The 18,089-nt window shown below is 40.3% G+C and overlaps 1 protein-coding gene across 1 annotated transcript in view; it reads left to right on the top strand.

Moving 5' to 3' along the window:
* LOC103775479 (glutamate decarboxylase 2-like) overlaps window positions 1-15,796 on the top strand; it is a gene marked incomplete at its 5' end in the record, with an annotated part of 36,991 nt that extends 21,195 nt beyond the window's left edge. Inside the window, 8 exon segments of the mRNA XM_008942934.1 lie at window positions 1,961-2,015; window positions 3,470-3,586; window positions 4,699-4,763; window positions 8,604-8,682; window positions 10,485-10,634; window positions 12,432-12,539; window positions 14,206-14,295; window positions 14,960-15,796. Of these exon segments, the coding sequence (XP_008941182.1) occupies window positions 1,961-2,015; window positions 3,470-3,586; window positions 4,699-4,763; window positions 8,604-8,682; window positions 10,485-10,634; window positions 12,432-12,539; window positions 14,206-14,295; window positions 14,960-15,133 (838 nt within the window).
* Between the last annotated feature and the right edge of the window lie 2,293 nt (window positions 15,797-18,089).

The following is an 18,089-nucleotide window of genomic DNA, read 5'->3' as shown; positions in this document are numbered from 1 at the left end:
TATGAGGAGACTTTGACACTAACACTCCTTAATGTCCTAACATATCCTCAATGTCCTTTTGCTGTTGAGTCCCTTCTGCCTCACCCAGTAGCCCTCCTGCCTCTGATGCTGACTAGTACATCTCATGCAACCCTGTGCCACATTATCTGGGTGAGGTTTGTCTAACGACAAGACTGTTATTTTGCAGTCCATTTAAAGTCATCTGAGCTTGGGTGATAACATCTGACAATGTTGCGCAAGTAAGCAATGCTCTTGGCTAGTTTGCTAGATTTGCAGTGGGGGGATTGTTGTGCTCCAGCATATGTTTAGACTATACTCAAAGCAACCCACTGCTTGCTCTTCAGTAAAGCTTGACATTAGTTGGACATTGCACTCTCCTGGCCATGAATTCCTGCAGGTATTCAAAGTGAGCAGGGGCTGTATAATCACTTGTCTTGGTAAAAAAATTTGGGCACTGAAGTGAGCTGCCCAGCTGTGTGTGTATTTTTATGCGCAAAGTCAATAAATTATAAACTGTTAAAGACCAACATCTAAACTAAGTTTGGAGGAGGGACTCATTGCCTTCCTTTGGCATGTTTGTTTTTTTTCTTCCCTTTATTCCTTTAATGATCCCAGAAACAGGTTTTGAAGATAGGGCAACTACTGCTTTTCTCTGAACATGTGCATGTATCTGAGGAGGACTCACAGTGAGCTGAATACTCTTTAGACCCTGAACTTCTGCAAGGAAAATCACGGCTAATTATTAGACTTACAGAGCTTTTTATTTTCAGTTTTTCTTCAGTGTTTTAATATTTTGAATAAATAAAATGCAAGACAGAATTTGCAAAAAAATTAGCAGTACAAACCCATTTCTACTGAAATGATTCGTGTCTTACTGTAAGCTATATAAGGCTGAAAACTTACAAAACATGGCAGTATGTTATTAAATTAATAATTTTTTTGATTGCTTACATCCATCCAAATGTCATGAAAACACTTCAATATTTTTAAAATGCAAAATCAAAACTAAAACTAATGGGCTTATTAGCTTCCTTGAAGCTACTATTTTGAGCTTTAGTAAATGTTCTTTTAGTATAGCAATAGGAAGTTGGTGCTTAGTGAAAGAAAAAAATCTGAAGAAGTCTCCCAAAAATAATATTAACCTAAATTAATAATATTCAAAGCCAGTAAAGACTTTATTCCTATAATGTAGGGAGCTGTCATGTTCGCATTGCTGTTATGCATACTGTCTCTTCGTAGATAGTCTTACTTGTGTCTAAAGCAAAGAAAACCTTAACTTCAAGATTCAGTATCAGCACTGTTTTATCTTGCATTTAATTCATTTACAGGATTTCATAAACTAGCCTTCAAGACATACACCACTGAGTATGAATCTCAGGTAAATGGTTCATACTAAAGGTGTTGCAAATACACAAAAGGGCCTGACAATGCATTTAATGAGTTTAGACTGGTAGCTTCTTCTCATAACTTGCCTCAGGCAAACATGAACATGTAATGCACCAAACCGTGGAATAGTCCCACTGAAACAAGTTTACCCCTGGGATGGAAACATGGAGATGACTGCTTGCAACAGAGCTGAGTCGTGCTGTGCAGGGCTATGCAACACAGCTGGCATTTTCTGTGCCTCCTGAAAGGAGACTGTGGGGTTTGACACGCAGCGAACTTCTTGAGACCCTGCGCTGAGCCAGGAGGCTCCGTGGAGCAGCATCAGTCTTTAATGGGGTGGCCACAAGATAACTTCTCTCAGCTACCATGACCATACTGATGCAAACTGGTTGACAAAATGATTAGGATGAAAACTCAGACTAATGGACAGAGCCTTTCTGTACTCTTTCGTGTTGCATAAGCCTTTGGTAAAAAAGTCAGTTTGTTCCTTATTTGGGTTTCCTGTTAAGTGAAGAAGTAACAGCAAGAGCTGATTTGAGGATAAAATTTCTGATATAACTCTCTCTTGCTCCAGAGGGAAAATGATCCCATCAGACCTTGAAAGAAGAATTGTTGAAGCCAAACAAAAAGTAAGTTTACTAGCTTTTCTGCTTCCAAAAAAAGAAAAACAAGAACAAAAAAGAAAGATACAGCTAGTTGTTTTACTTTCCTTGGTAAAACAACACAAGCTTACCCATTAACTTGTGATAATTTTTTTCAGAAATGTAGCCTGGCAATTAGTGAGGCAAGAGTTGCTGAAAGGACAGGTTTAGAGCTAGTTTATAATCTCCATGAGCTATTTGGCTCTTTTTTTTATATGTTGTTCTGCAAAATATCCTCCTTTTTTTGTGTTATCAGCCTGTGATGGAGTTTCTCAGCTGAACAGTGACAAAAACAAAAATAATCTTTTGGAGAATTTGTATATATAGTTATGCACAGAAATTATTCCTCATAGACTCATCTAAGCCATGGAATATAAATGAAAATCCACACATCTCTAAAAATGCACTACTTTTGTATGTGTTCATAAACAGAAGCTAGATTTAAAACATCAGATTAAAGTATGGGTTGAACTCAGCCCTGTGCCTTCAACATTTACAAAAATGGTTATTAGACACAGCATTCAAACTCATTAATAACACACATCTTTATTAAAAGCTCACTTTTTCTAAGAAAAGCAATAGAGTAGATAAAACATAAGGCAAAATGACAACAGCACCATTCAAAGCTACTGACTGTTGCAGAAGGAATTTTAGACCGTTTTCATATTTTAAACCTCAGTTCTGAAAAAAATGTAGCCACTTTTTACCTTTGTTGCTGTGAGTACTGTTTGTGAAATCCATGGAACTACAAATGAATTGAAAATGAAGCACTGATATGAATTATGGCAGGCCTAAGGCCTCACAGTGCAAAAGCCATGTGATGGACAATGAGTGCTCCTCTGTGAGGCACAGCGCTTAGCAGAGAAGCCAAGAGATGGTCCCTGGCCTCCGTGGAGGTTGCTGTCTTTTCCTCAGAAGAGTTTTCTGCACAAGGGATGGGGCTAGAGGTGAGCCTCACGCCCCACCCTGTGCACTGGCCGCAGGAGACGCCCCCAGACAAAATGCTCCCACTGGCAGGACTGGGCCACCATATGTTCAGACACTCACTGGGATAATTACAGCGCAGCCCAGGGCACAGTCCATCAGAGGTGTTTCTTGCACTGTGGTTCCTCAGTGAGGTCTGGTTTATGTGACTTCATGAAGGGCAGACCTTTTTGTTTCAGGCAGCTGATGTGGAGCGGAATTGTTCTTTTGAGCCCTTGCCCGTCTCATGCACACTAAGTGGAGGATGCTGGTTTGGAAGTTTGCTGCCACCTTAAGGTAGAAACTATAATACCACTAGCGTATAAATCAGGAGACGGGGAGTGTAATGTGGCAGGGATGTCCTCTAGGAGACACTTGTGGGCTCACTGTGGAAGCAGCACATGAGTAGTCGGGGCTGCTGCAGGCTGGGGAGGCTGCAGTACTCTGACCTTGTCAAATGCTTCTGTGCTTTCTTGCAGGGCTTTGTTCCTTTTCTGGTGAGTGCCACAGCTGGGACAACAGTGTATGGGGCGTTTGATCCTCTCATAGCTATTGCAGATATCTGCAAGAAGTACAAAATCTGGATGCATGTGGATGTAAGTGTCATCTTATGTGGATGGCTGCATTGCAACATTTTAGCGTTAATTTGTTCATTTTGGGCAGTGTCATCTTGTACAAAACTTGTTGTATTTGGTTCCTGTAATTGAGTCTATCATCCAACCCAGTTTCCCACTCCTCCAAAAGGCTCAGATCAGGGGGACATTTCAGGAGCTGGGACTGTGCAGTACTTTTAGCAACTGGGGCACTTAAGATGACCCAGTTTGAGTGCTTCTGGCCTTCAGCTTTATCTCTAAATGCCATTAGTACAAGAAATACATAAGAACCATACTGAGCACTGGCTCAGTTTCTGCAGCAGCTGCAAAATAAATACGTAAGGAAAAGGCTACATTTACCTTAAAGAAAGTACCACAGATGAACAGGTTAATGTAAATGCTAGAGAAATTTATCAGATTGGCTACTTAGCTTCATCTGAGCTCTTGGCAGGAAATCCTTCTTAAGGATCATGTTTCAGCCCTAGAATGGCTTTTGTGTCATTTTTACGAATCCTTTCACCAGAAAGACTTGGTAATTGAATTTTCGTAGACCTGGGTATCTTGCTTTTGGATTATTGTGTCAGCCAGAATTGGTCCAGTTCAAAGGAAGAATTTGTATTTACCCTGAACTACTTCTCAGTCACATTAAATGTCTGCTTCTCTCAAATCTCTGTGAGCAAAAGCAAATGAGTAGGGGGCAAGCAGCAGTGCTCTAAAATGTGATGAAAACTCTCGAGAGCACCTGAGATCCCAGCTTGGTTTGTTAGCTTCTAGTCACTAGAAGAGGAAAGGCAGCTTACCCCGGAGCAGCTCTGCGAGTCATTAATTGCAGCACGGGGCAGCCCTGTGTGTCAGTGTCAGAGAAGGTGGTGAGGGGGGGAATTAGCAGACTGTAGGGGTGGGCACTCAGGTTCTGGGCTATGAGCCACTGCTTCCATGCTACTGGAAGAAAACTGTTAGCACAGCTAATGCCTTGGGCCCCATCTGCTTGGTCATTTTAGAGTGCCACATCAGCAAGAAAAAAAAACGGCCTCATACTGATGTGAGTGCACAGATGTCATCATGGAGAAAAGCAGAGTTCTCCTCTCATTAACGTAATGTATCTTGCCTTCTAGGGAGCGTGGGGTGGTGGGCTCCTGATGTCAAGAAAGCACAAATGGAAGTTAAATGGCGTTGAAAGGTATGGTTTATTAATGTTAATTAAACATATTTATTAGGTGCATTTTAACACACATGATTACCATAGCAATGTCTGCAAATAACAATAAGAATCAACGTTTTCTCCAGGTTGTAGTATGGAGAAATTATGCAAATTGTCCTTCCAATCAAAGTAGCATAGCAAAGTACATTTGTTGAATGCTACAGTAGTGCAGCATTTTGTTTTGTAATACAAACAACAGACATTTCTTGTTTACTTTTCCTTCCAACACACATTCATAGGTCCAGAATCAGTTCTGCATCATTCTCTGGTTCAGCATCCAGCATGAGTTAGCAATTGCATTTCTCCAAGAAATTAATCTTGGAGGACTTGTACACTTATATATACTCAAAGCATAAAAAGTAGATGGACCTGCAGTTTGGACAGGTGTCCTGGCAGTCACTGACCACTGCACTGTCACTTCTGGAGAGAATACACCCCTCCAGGCTGTGCTAATGATGTCTTCTCCATAAAACTGTGCCTGGACATATACACAGCTGAGTGTTTATATTAAGTCATAAGCTCATTGCCATTGCAGATAAATTCAGATGAACATACGTGATGTCAGTCCAGATCAGAGTCTAGAAGGACTGAGCTTAAACTCAGCTTAAACTAAACAGCTACTTGTTCAGAGCTTTTAGTTGAGCTGTGGAACTCCTTGCCTTGTTAAGATTTACCTGTGTTCCAGGTACACAGGCAAACAAAAAACATTCAGGACTTCTGTGAGCCACAAATAAGTGGCAACTCAGAGAGTAGCTAGAGGAAGTTTGTATGTGCTTGCCCTTGTTTGTATCCTTCCCAGGCACCACTCTAGACTGCTTGCTAGAGATAGTATACTGAGCTAGGTACAGTTACTCACATTTGTGCGTTTCCTGAAGCTCACAATGTCTGAGAGTAAATTATTGCTCCCACTGCCTGTTTTATCTCTAAATTGAATTGCTGTTCTTTGCAAATTAAAATTACAGACAACTTCCTTATCCTATTCCTGAAGGTTAGGAGGATACCTTAATGGTACTGCGCCTTTTTTGTACATCTCACATGCAAAATTCGGAAAGCAGCCAATGGCTTTATGAATTTGATTGAGTTAAGACTGCCTCCAGCTTTCCAAACTTATGTATTGTACATTAAAACGACAAATATCCATCCGAATATCCAGCAAGTTAGAAAAATCTACCCAGTTGCCTGTGAGGACAGAGTATATGTCCAAATTCCACTGGAATGAGAACTTCAAGTTGAATCTATATTGGAAGTTTTTCCAAATTATATGCCTTAGATCCATAACTCTACTGGATTTTATCTAGTGCTTTAATAAGCACCATCTCCATATGTTTGGCAGTGAATTAATGAAATGTGTCATTTCTAATGCTGTTCCTCTGCTTGATGGACACAGCAGATGATTTCAGTTTGTCAAGATCTCAAATGTGAAAGTCTTTAGAGCAGACTTACTAGACCCAGCTTCTATGGCCATTCCTGTGTTATGGCAGGTGCTTGAGTACGACCCAATCATTGTAGGTCTGCACAGAAGAGAACTGGAGCTGGTACTTAGGTATGATAGAGAAGAAAGGTGCAAGAAGGGAGCACTCAGGCGCTTCTGGTCACAGGCATTTCAGCAAAAATACTCCTGTCAAAGGCAGGAGGGGTTGCAGGACCGTTCTTGCCATTCCCTGGAGGGTCCCCACATGCCAGATTTCAAGCTGCTCCAAGGCACCCTGAAGGAAGCGTGTCCCCTGGTGTCTGGAGCAGATAGGTCTGGCCACCATCAGAAGTTTCAGTCTGATGTCTGTCTCCCAGCAGCTGAGGCAGGGGATGATAGCTGCATGAGAAGAGCATATTTGCAGCTGAGTGAGTGCTCCCATTCGGGGTCTGGGCATCCTTCCCAGAGCTGTGGCTGGTCAGTGAATGCACCTCAGTCTGTTTTTAATGATGGTTGTGGGCCAAATTCTGCCAGTCTTGAATCTGTAAACCAAAAATTTTCATCTATTTTTTTTTTCGTCTGTCACCCACAGCCAAAAAATCACATAGGTGCTTGGCCCTCAGTTATTTGTGCAAGCATGCGATGCTATAAAAAACCATCTGTGGATATTTGTAGATTTTTTTACTTCACTGTTAGTCTCAGCAATTTCTTCAAGCACATACTGAAGGCTGGAGCCCAGAATAACTGATAAAAAATGAAAAATGGTGGATTTTTATTTTACATAATTGATTTTTTTTTCTCTGTGCAATTGGGATGCAATTGGGGAAATAAATTACCTTAGGGTAAATAAAATGTTCCAGGCAGATTATTAACATCTGTCTGTTGCCAGTAAATAATCTTTTTGCCTGATAAAACCCATACCACTACTCTTACCTTGAAGTATCTTTAAGAATTTCTGCCTGATTCTGCATAGGCACAGATAAAAAGTATCATATCAAAGAAAATACATAGACCTGAATGCATGTTCAGAATCATTAGCTTTGGTCTTGTAGTCAGATGATGGACTCTGAGCTGATTAAAAGCTGCCAGATACTCAAAAAGTCAAGCCAAGTGGCCAGATGCTGCCTGTGGAAGACTGTTCTTTACAAATTTTGCATCAGGCACTTGCACAGTTCTGTTTAAATAGCAAGGAAGAAAGTACAGAAGTGGTGCCTGATGTCCATGTGAATTTCTGAGTTGCTTGCTTTGAAGGAGTGGAAGCAGTTTGGCAGGAAATTATAAGGACTTGCATAAATGTATAATACTGTCTCCAACTCCTACAAAGGTAAAGACTGCCTCATTCTCAGCTGCTTACCTCTGTTCATGTAGCTGTTACCTGAAAGTGTGTCCTGGATTCTTTCAGTTTTTACGTGCCCCAGCTGACTGATTTATACCAATTTGTACCATCAAAACTCAAATCACTGCACTACATTAAATTCTGTGAACTGTGTCCTTGACAGGCTGCCAGATAGGATGAAGATATATATACACATCTACCAGCTAATCATCATATGTAATAACAGTAATTAAAAAATAGCCAGTCACGCTTAACACAAAATTAAGATAATAAACCATCTTCCATTCAGCCCTTGTCACAGTCCCAAATGCCACTTCTCTAGGCTGCACTGCAACAGCACCCTGTTTGTTCACAACAGGCTGACAGCTATTTTTGCAATGAATGTGTCCTGAAGGGAGACAGAATCAAAGTTTTGTGGAAGGGTGTATCAGTTCTACGCTTATTACCATGATAATTTTGGACGAAGTCCTCCAGTTGTGTGAATTACCATAGCCAAGCTAAAATTAAGGCTCTACTAAAATTTATCATCAGCAAAGCAATGAGAAAAGTTACTTTGGACTAGGTTTTCTAAGCTACCCAGACACTTAGAGGCACCCAGAAGTATTTCAAGGAATTTTTTTAAATGCCTATGTGAGCTACTTGCTAAAATCTTGCTGAAACTGAAATGAGTGGGAGGGAATCTGCTAGTTCGCCAGCCTCCTATCTGCATCCTTAATCAACTGGGTGACTTTTGAAAATTCATCAGGCAAGTGGGTATTTTTCAGAAATTCGCGTTATGTTTATAAAGTATAGATGACTCCTTTGAAAGTTTAATACTGATTAAGTATAGTGGGTAGACCAAGTATCCTGTGGTAAATTGCCAGGATTGTCATCCAAAAACCAACTGGAGTGGATTACGTCCCTAATTAATTCATTGCTTTCCTAGTATAAGCCATGATTATTTTCAGCTTTGTTTGCTCAGAAGAAGGTGCACATTTCTACATGCTTGTTATTATTCTAATTACTTCTAAATGTCTCCATGGTTTCACCTCCATAGTACAATGTTTGAGTTTCATGTGGTTTGCTGTCCCAGGGCCAATTCGGTGACCTGGAACCCTCACAAGATGATGGGCGTCCCGCTGCAGTGTTCAGCTCTGCTAGTAAGAGAAGAGGTATGTCCCATAATACTTGCTTCTCTGATCCTTCCTGACATTTTGCTTCCAAAAACCCTGGATGTTTGCTTCATAAATGTGTCATGGCTAATGCTCATAAATGTGATGTGGATTATAAAAGAAACTGAGAAATAGACCATTAGTTGTGTGCTCAGGCTGTGACTGCAGAAGGAATTAAAGCAGCTGTCTACCAGAAATAATAGATGCAATCAATGGCAATGTCTTTACAGATTTCTCTGTCTTTCCATTCAAAATGTCCATAGTTGGATTGTGGGTGTGTAGCTGTGAAACCCCACTAGTAGTTGTGTAGCATAAAATGTAACTGTAGGCAAACTCTAGGCCTCTTGGGATGCATGATGTGATACACATGCAGCACAACATTTGGACCAGAATTTAGGTATCACTTTCTAGATTTTTATGATAGATATTTCCACCCATGTCAGATCCATATATCCACTTTTGGTCACATGGAATTAAATATGGAACAATAAGTTCTCTTGAAATAAAAATTTCATTTAGTGCTAGAATTTGAACTACCCTTCAAACTTGTGATTTTCATATAACTGACAGTTACTGGGACAGCTGCTACACAACCACCATTTCCTAGACCAGCTATCAAAAGGCTGGTTGCTCTTTTGCTAACAGCTGTACAACAGATTGTATACAAAGTGATTGCACTTAGGAAGAGAGAAGCTGGCTTTTATTTGCCCTCTGGGTCAGTTCCCTGAGACAAATCCTGCCTGGCTGAAGTCAGTACCATCTTTGACCTCCAGTGAGAACAGATGGCTTGGATTAGGAGAAAGTCAGTTTTTTCCCCCCTCTCATTTTACTATCTCAGTTTTGAGTTACACATAAAGACTAGTTTTGATGATAAACAGCCAAGTTTTGATTCTTCTTGGACTGGAAATTGCAGTTTTACGCAACAGCCCTTAGGTACCTTAAACCTGGTTAAGGACTTAACTAGAGTCAGAACATGACTTTCTGCATTTTACTTACAAACCTAAAATAGAAACCTCATACTTTCATGAGCCAGGTTTCTTCACCTTGTTGGCCTCTGGCCCTCCCACAAAGCTGCTTCTCAGAATGCATCTTTTAACTCAGAAGTAACTCTAGATGGCTGTTCAAAGGCCATATGATCTTCTGTCTTTTCAAAGCTTTCTATGGAGTCATAGATTTCATAGATCATTGCTGTTTGAAAAGACATTTTAAGATCATTGAATCCAACCATTAACAACACTGCCAAGCCCTACCACGTCCCTGCTGCTTAAGCATTCAATCTGCAGCTGAGGGCTCTGCAGAAAAAAGCTGTGCCTACAAAGAAAGAAAATAATGAAAATTGGTATTTTAGAGACCAAAGCCATTAGAAAAGTGGTGTGATATTATTTAGATCAGTCACTAAATCAGCTTGGACTGACTCAACCAGAAAAGCTGCATTCCAAGGAAAGGAAGAAGAGGAACCAGAACAAAGAGTAAAAGGTGAGATCCAAAAATGAACTTATGTGTAATGATGCGAGGGTGCACCATGTCCAACTTTTGGTTTTTTTTAAAATGCCTTGACTCTGGGAGTGGATTGCTGAATCAGGTACCAAGGTGTCTGGTGCACTGAATGGGATATAAGGAACTTAAGTCCACTGAGCAGCTAAGTCTGGTTTTAAGTAAGTCCTTTTTTTCTAAATCTTTGTTTGCACTTGGACGCATATTCCAATAAATTTGGGTGTTTGTAGTTTCTTGCCCAAAGCAACCCTCAAAACAGTTACCATACCCATGCCAACATCACTTTTTAATGTCTTTCTTTCTGCAAGGGATTGATGCAGAGCTGCAATCAAATGCATGCTTCCTACCTCTTTCAACAAGACAAGCACTACGACCTGTCTTATGACACAGGAGACAAGGCTTTGCAGTGTGGCCGGCACGTTGATGTCTTCAAGTTGTGGCTGATGTGGAGGGCAAAGGTAGGACTGCCTACAATGTATTTGTTTGCATTAAAATAATGCACACCACATACAGGTGTGGTTTTTTTCTGTAATCAGCATCTTAGAAAATACCTGACCTGAATTGCCCATATAAAAAATGAAAGAAAGAACATTATTATTTTCCGGATTTTTTTTATACTTCTAACAATTCATCTTCAAAGCAGCACACATGATTTTGAAACTTGAACTCCATGGTTTTGCACAGCATTTGCTTTGTGTAACTGTAGGAGTCTTAACAGCATAAATCATGTATCTAGGAATGTTGTTACGAAGTTTTCTGGAAATAAAAAGATGTTTTAATGACATTCAGAAATTAAACATGGCACATAAAGACCGGAATACCTAGTTATATTGCATGCAGTAGATATGAAGTCATCTTTAGAAGGAGTAGAGGAAAACTTTTTAAAATCTGTTCTCTGGGAAATCTGAAGACACCAGCTCTAATGATTGATTAATCTCTGTTTGTAGAATGTTGCCAAATAACTTCTTCCATATATTTATTCAATCTATTGTGTCAAGTTGCCTCAGGTTTGTTGAGAAGAGATGACATCACTGTTTTCATTTCCTGAAAGCCTTCAACAACCTCATACGCTTCATTAAAACAATTTGGAAACAGACATCAAATGTAGCTGGAGGTGTAGGAGTCTGTGAAGGAGGATGCACGTTTCTGTGGTTGCAATAGCTGTTGTGCTAACTAGGGTCTCCAGAGTGGCAGTTTTAGCCACGTCTCTCTTTTTCTCCAAGCCTTTCTCCCCGAGGCTGTGCTAGTTTACTACCCTGTTTTGAAATCTCTGTACACAGAGGGATAATGACATGGGCTTTTAAGTCAGTTCTGCACTGCTGGAATAGATTTAACAGGGACGTGCATCCATTACTCAGAGACATTTCTTCTTCTAAACCACATTTTTTTTTCAATATGCCTTGCACTGCTCTTTCTCTTCTCACACCACACTTGTAATATTAACATTACAAAATAGGATGTGTGTTTCTTAAACAGTTTATTTATTCCAGCTGTTTATTCCCCTTCTACCTTCCTAAAGCAAGATCCTTTGTTTGTGGCATCACAGCTGGTGATTGCAGGAGCAATTATGATGTCACAGAGAGAGGATTATGACTTCTGCCAGAGAAGAAAAAGCTGGATTTGCTGCAACTCTTGAAAGCACAGCTTCTGAGTTTATATGGTATCTGTTAGACGAGAAGATAAACAATACTACAAAGGCAGGGCAGTGTCTAACCAAAATACGTATTTTCTAAGGCATCAGGCTGGGCTTTAAAAGCATATCTGCCCAGACTGTGTTTAACTAAAAAAAGAAAAATTATTCTTCTTGAAGAAAAATTCTTCTTGATAAAGCCTCTAGCACATCACTTCTGGAAGATTAAATTCCCCTGTTCTGAAAATAGCAGATCAACAGCTTCTGGAGACCTTCCTCTGTGCCAGTACAGGCTGTCTGAAACTGTGCTCAGCCTCTCTACAAAATCTACCAAGGGAACCCTTCATCAAAGGCATTAGCAATATTTTGGAGAAAACCAAGCTAGTACCCAGTGGTTATTTTGCAGAGATCATAGGGGGTTATAGGGGAGTCAGTGGCAAGAGCTAGAGAGAAGTGAGCTCTGCTCAGCAGTGTGTCCCATAGAATCAGATCCTCACTCTGTCCCATAGAGAATTCCGAGAGGTGACTTGTACTGATGCTTTGGCAAGTGCTGCATGGTCCTTTCACTCTTGCAGGTCACAGAACAGATAGACATGTAACTTTTTTTCTCTCTTTCTCTCTAAAGGGAACCACAGGATTTGAAGCACAAATTGATAAGTGCTTGGAACTTGCAGAATACCTATACAATATAATAAAGAACAGAGAAGGGTATGAAATGGTGTTTGATGGAAAGGTATGTATTGCAACACCTTTTTCCCAGTTGGTCAACAGCACTTGCCTTAGTCATCTGTTGGGATGCTACCAACAGACCAAACCAAACGAGACAGAAAGTAGCGTCCCTTGTAACGAGATCCATTGTGGTAGCATCTCTCTTCCTCGTGGGATCCAGAGACAAGGGAGATGAGGCAGCTGTCTGTAAGTTTTCAGTTTCCTCTGTTTCACCAGGTTGCGGTTTCATGGCCTGTTACGAGCTGGGGTTACAGTGCCCCACACAGCTCTGAAAGGATGGTTGTGCATAGCACTTTTAACAGCATTCTCAGGTAGGCAGTCCAGGTGACTGAGGGTGACCTGAAGGGGCCATCTGCAGTGCAGTCCCTGCTGCTGGTCAGGTGCAGCACAGCAGGGCAGGGGCTCGTGAGCCCAGCTGGCTCATGTGGCAGGGGTGACACTACCGCCCAGGGCGCAAATATCTCTAGGCATGTTGTTTCTCTGGAGGGAGCCCAGGGGAGATGGGACCCCTGGGTGCCAGGTGCTCAGCTGGAGCACAGCACCCGTGACAGGGCAGTGCAGCCTGGGTTGTGCAGCTGTACCTCAGAACTGCACCAGACTGTCCAGTGTTTGGACACCTCTTTGCAGGCAACCCTCTTCAGGTGTGATGGTTGGCAACAGGCCTTGGTAGAGACCTCTGTTACAAAGTTAACTCTTGTTTTGCCTGTAAAAGAGAAGAAAAAGATCGGATTTTAGCTTTTTTTTCTCTTACTTGTGATGGCTTTTGCTCTCTGTACTTGCCCAGTAAGGTTTTGTCTCCAAGAACGTTGCTCCCTGGTAGTGATCGCTTATTGCGTGCCCAAGTGCTCTGCAGAGCAAGGATAAAAGTCACTTTGTTTCTTCAAAGAGAGCTAACAGGCTCATACCTACATGCCACTATGTGATTTATTTCCTCCACCCCACACATCGTCGCTAAATTTGGTCCACTGGGTCTGATGATGAGTAAAAGAACTGGCAGCACTAGGAGTTGCTGTAACTCACACATTCAGCATCCAACAAAGAGGAAAATAGCAAGGAAGGCAGCTGTTGGGAGACTGCAAAAACAGACAAAATGTCAACTAGTTCTTACTTTACGCCTTTCTACTCGGTGCTCCCATCTAAGTTAAACTAGCTGAGGCACTGTGATGCATGCATAGTAATACAGCAGCTAGCTGAATTAAACTGAGAAGTAATAAATCTCATTAAATGTAAGAAAATCTTGTACTGTCTTATGTACTACCTGTGACTCCTGTTTACAGAACCAGATTCTGTATTATTCTGTCATGTAATAAAAATAAATGACACAGTCCTCACCGCTAAATTATCTGCTATAGACTCTTGCCTTATCGACATTATCTCTTCAGCCTCTGGAGGGGACAGCACCTATAAAATCTAGATGCCTCTCAGTAGGGCATAAATATGTTTGCACAGCTGGATGATGTGTTTCTGCATCTTACACCCTGGGAATAAATTGCCTAAAATTATCTTTTCTGCATTAATAATGATGATGATTCTCAGTAGACCACAATAATGAAAACCACTGACTGCTGTCACAATATGATGTATGAGAGGAAGGGAAGGCATGAACTTAATTGCAATTGAGATATTATGAGCATTTCTTACAGTGGAAACCATTACTATTCTGTGTTTAGCCTCAGCACACAAACGTCTGCTTCTGGTATATCCCTCCCAGCTTGCGCAGCATGGAGAACAAGGAAGAAAGAACAAGCCGCCTTATGAAGGTAACCAGCATCCTCCAGGACATCATTCAGTGAACAGTGAAACCCTTGCAGGCAGGCAAAGCCCAGAGTCATCTCCTAGGGCAAGGTCACCTTGTGACGTCCTGGCAAATGACCCTCTGTGATCATCTTCCTGCAGGTTACTCTGACACCACCTCAGTCTGATCTCCAAGTTTGGTGTTCCCTGGGTTTGGCTTCTCTCTAGAGCACCTACTTGCTCTGTGTATATTTACTGAAGTTACTATGAACTGCAGTTGCTAAAACCAGCAAGTGCAAGAAAAGCTTGATAATGTCATGGCACTGTGGCATTTGAAAAGAAGATAGAAAGGGATTGTAACAACATGTTTTGAGCACTACAAAAAACATCTTCTGTGTCCTTGTCAGCAATACTGAGAAACACAGGGGAAAATTTTGCAGTGATTTTTAAGAGCAGGACAAAGAAACAGGGTAAACCCCATATCTTCCCAGTGAGACATTTATTCCTCAGTAGAGGTTAATGTTTTTATCAATATTTGGCATAATTTCATTTTAAATGTTTCTTGTAGCTCTTATCTTTTTTTTTTTTTTTAAAAAGGGAAACATACTTTGTTTTTTGTTATGATAATAATAATGATGGTTATAATATAATGAAAACAGTCATCATCCCCTGCTTTTTGTTACACTGCAGGTGGCACCAGTGATAAAAGCCAGGATGATGGAGTATGGCACAACCATGGTGAGCTACCAGCCCCTGGGAGACAAAGTGAACTTCTTCCGAATGGTCATCTCGAACCCTGCAGCCACTCACCAAGACATTGATTTCCTGATTGAAGAAATAGAACGCCTGGGACAGGATTTATAATAACTGGGTGTGAAAGTCTGTTCCTGGACCTCTAAACAGACAATTAAGTTGTCACAAACTGTGCGAATGTATTTGTAGTTTGTTCCAAAGTAAATCTATTTCTATATTGTGGCGTTGGAGTAGAGTACAGTTTAAAATCAAGAAACATGGCTCCTTTAAAGTCCTTTCCTGAGTTTTAGAATACTTTCTTAATAATTAGTTGCACAAAAAGCTGCATTGAAACAAATAAGGAAGAACAGGAGATACTTACTTAAAATTTTATCCCAAATTTTAACACAGAGACTACTATAATGATGACAAATTTGCCCAAGCTGATGACAAAATCAAATTTGGGGAAGTGAGAGGAGGCAGTGAGAAGAAGAGCATACAAACTGTATGCTTAAAGTGAAAGTATTTTGCCTTTTTCGTAGTACTAGAACAGAATTTCTAATTTACCTGTAGCAACATTTCAAATGTATTTAAATAGGTATAGTTTTACAAAGGGAAATATATATATATATATAAAATCCTATTTTGTAAACTATATATTTTTATTTTGTATGGGTTATAAAACTGCAAGGACAGAAGCTGAAAATTAACTAGGATTCTTTTTCTTTCGATGGAGGTGCCTCAAGTATTTATTACTGCTTATTTGAAAATATAAGCCCGCATACTACATTCTTTGGAGGTATCAGTACCTCATTTCTCCATGTCCGTATGGATTGTACATCTCCAGGGTTGATTACTGAAAAACCTCAAGAGTACTGCTGCTCTTCAAACCACTTAATAAGATCAATTACAGTACAACAATAGGATGCTATTATTCCTAATTAAGTTTCTCACTTGGCCTAAGCAGATGCACAATCAATATACAACGCTAACCAAGACTGAAACAAGGTTGTATTTGGATGATTTCTGTGTTCTGTGGTAAAAAAGCCTATAAAAAAAAGTCATATATCTGAATAAATGCGTATTGCATAATGATTTATGCTATGTGCAGTCCAAAACTACATTGAAAATTAAAATTGACTGAATTTCTTACTAAAGAAACGGCTTGAAACCTCACAGCTACATTAAGAGCGTGGAGACTGCTTACAGATATACAGGTCTGCAAAACAAGGCCTAAATTAAATTTGACTGTAATCTAAGTGACAGGGAGGGGGTCTAAGTAACAAACTGCATTGTCAAAGGTTTCTCCCAGTGCTGGATTCCTTTGTCTGCAACAGCTTTTGAAATTGCAGAAAAAACAGAGATAAGGCTACACCTGCCTAGAGCAGCCGATGTGGAGCCTCACAGCCTTTTCAGGAACCATGGGCACACCTCTTGCAGAATTCATGTGCTGCTTATTTCCTTAATGTTAGAGGTGACTGGCACGAAAACAAATTTATCCTCTTTCCCCTCAACATCTCGAAGTGTTGGTAAGAGTTCTGCAGCTCAGTCCTGTCTACTTATAACCCTACTGAAGTTTTGGTTTTAGCTTTGCCTAAGTGGCCAACTTTTGTTTGTAAAGCAATATTGTTTTGCTATCTCTAAAATACTTGAAGAGAAAAAAAAAAGCGCAATGTGGTTTTAATTTAATCTAAAATAGATAAATGGAGTACTGATTCAATGTAATATCATGAGGACATGAAGTAAAAGGAAATAAATTGTGTCTGTAATTGTGTTGCCTTTATTATATTGATAGTACTGTTTTGTCACCTCAGATTGAGGCTGTGCACTTTAGATTTAAACTGTGCAATGTTGCAAATCAACATGTGTTGCTGTATAAGCTTGTACAATATATTATTGATATGTCATTATTTGTGTGGTAGTAGTATTGACTCTTGATATTGTAAGAACTTCATTCGTGACAGTCCCTGTAGTATATCTTTGCTTGGTATTAACCTCTCCTTGTCAGCTTTTGGGAAGTCCTCTCACCTCACTTCAGTGGATTTCCATTGCTACCTGCAATGCATAGTATTGCAAGTCAAGCTATAGAGGAGATACCAATTCTATCAGGGAACTTCAGTGGGACCTTTGCTGAACATTTCAAAATCAGCAGACTAATCACTGAAATACTAAGTGGAGCAGCAAATTATATTCTTTTTTTCTTGCCGGGAAAAAGGCAAGCAAAAAACTTAAAAAGTAAAAATAGCATAGGGACAAAGAAGGTGATCAGTAGCCTGGTTACATCTTGCATGTGCAATTCTGTTTTAAAATGCTAAGTGCAAGCAACGTATTTATTAGCTGTATGTGTCAATACAAGTTCTACATTTGGTTTTCCAGGAGAACCAGCAGGGGTTTATTTCCACATTACTGTACTTAGTGCATCCAGGCAAGAGTGGCATAGCAATCTGTTCTTGTGTTCGACCAAAGTATCTTATCTGTGGTGTTGATCTAAATCCAAATAAATGAGTAAAATGTGACTCTGGGTCTTTTCATTAGCAGCACTGATGGGCACTCTGAGCATTTGTCACCTGTTCCATTTCAGAGTAAGGCCCCAATAAAGGGAATGTTTAATTGTAACTTCCTGTGTCTCCTGCTGGATTTTTTCATTACAAGATGCATTCTGTTAATTACTATAACATTAAAAAAACAATTCCAACACCAGCCCCTTTTTGAGACGATACCCAGCACTACTATACAAGTGTAAATCTGCCATCTGGTATTACTTTACCTTATCTTTACAAGGCAGATTTAATTGCTTCATTCTCCTCAGACAGGCTGATCAGTTTTTTTATGTTTTGTTTTGTCTTTTTATTCCATGAGCACTTATCCCCAAATTAACCATAGACTTGAATCAGCCTCCAGAACAGCAGTGAAAGCAGTAAGGGCACTTGCCAAGATGACACAGACTATATGATGGCAACAATTGAAAAAGGCCATGAAGTAAAAAACACAAAACAACCAATGCAAAAATTAAGATTCTAATTCTCATGTCTCCCCTGGCCCAGGACCTCATTCCTCCACAATCTGCCACGTGTCTGCTCTATTTTCC

The sequence above is a fragment of the Merops nubicus genome, unplaced genomic scaffold, assembly GCF_000691845.1.
Source record: "Merops nubicus isolate BGI_N331 unplaced genomic scaffold, ASM69184v1 scaffold5376, whole genome shotgun sequence".
NCBI lineage: Eukaryota > Metazoa > Chordata > Aves > Coraciiformes > Meropidae > Merops > Merops nubicus.
This window is presented reverse-complemented; position numbering and strand designations above follow the sequence as displayed.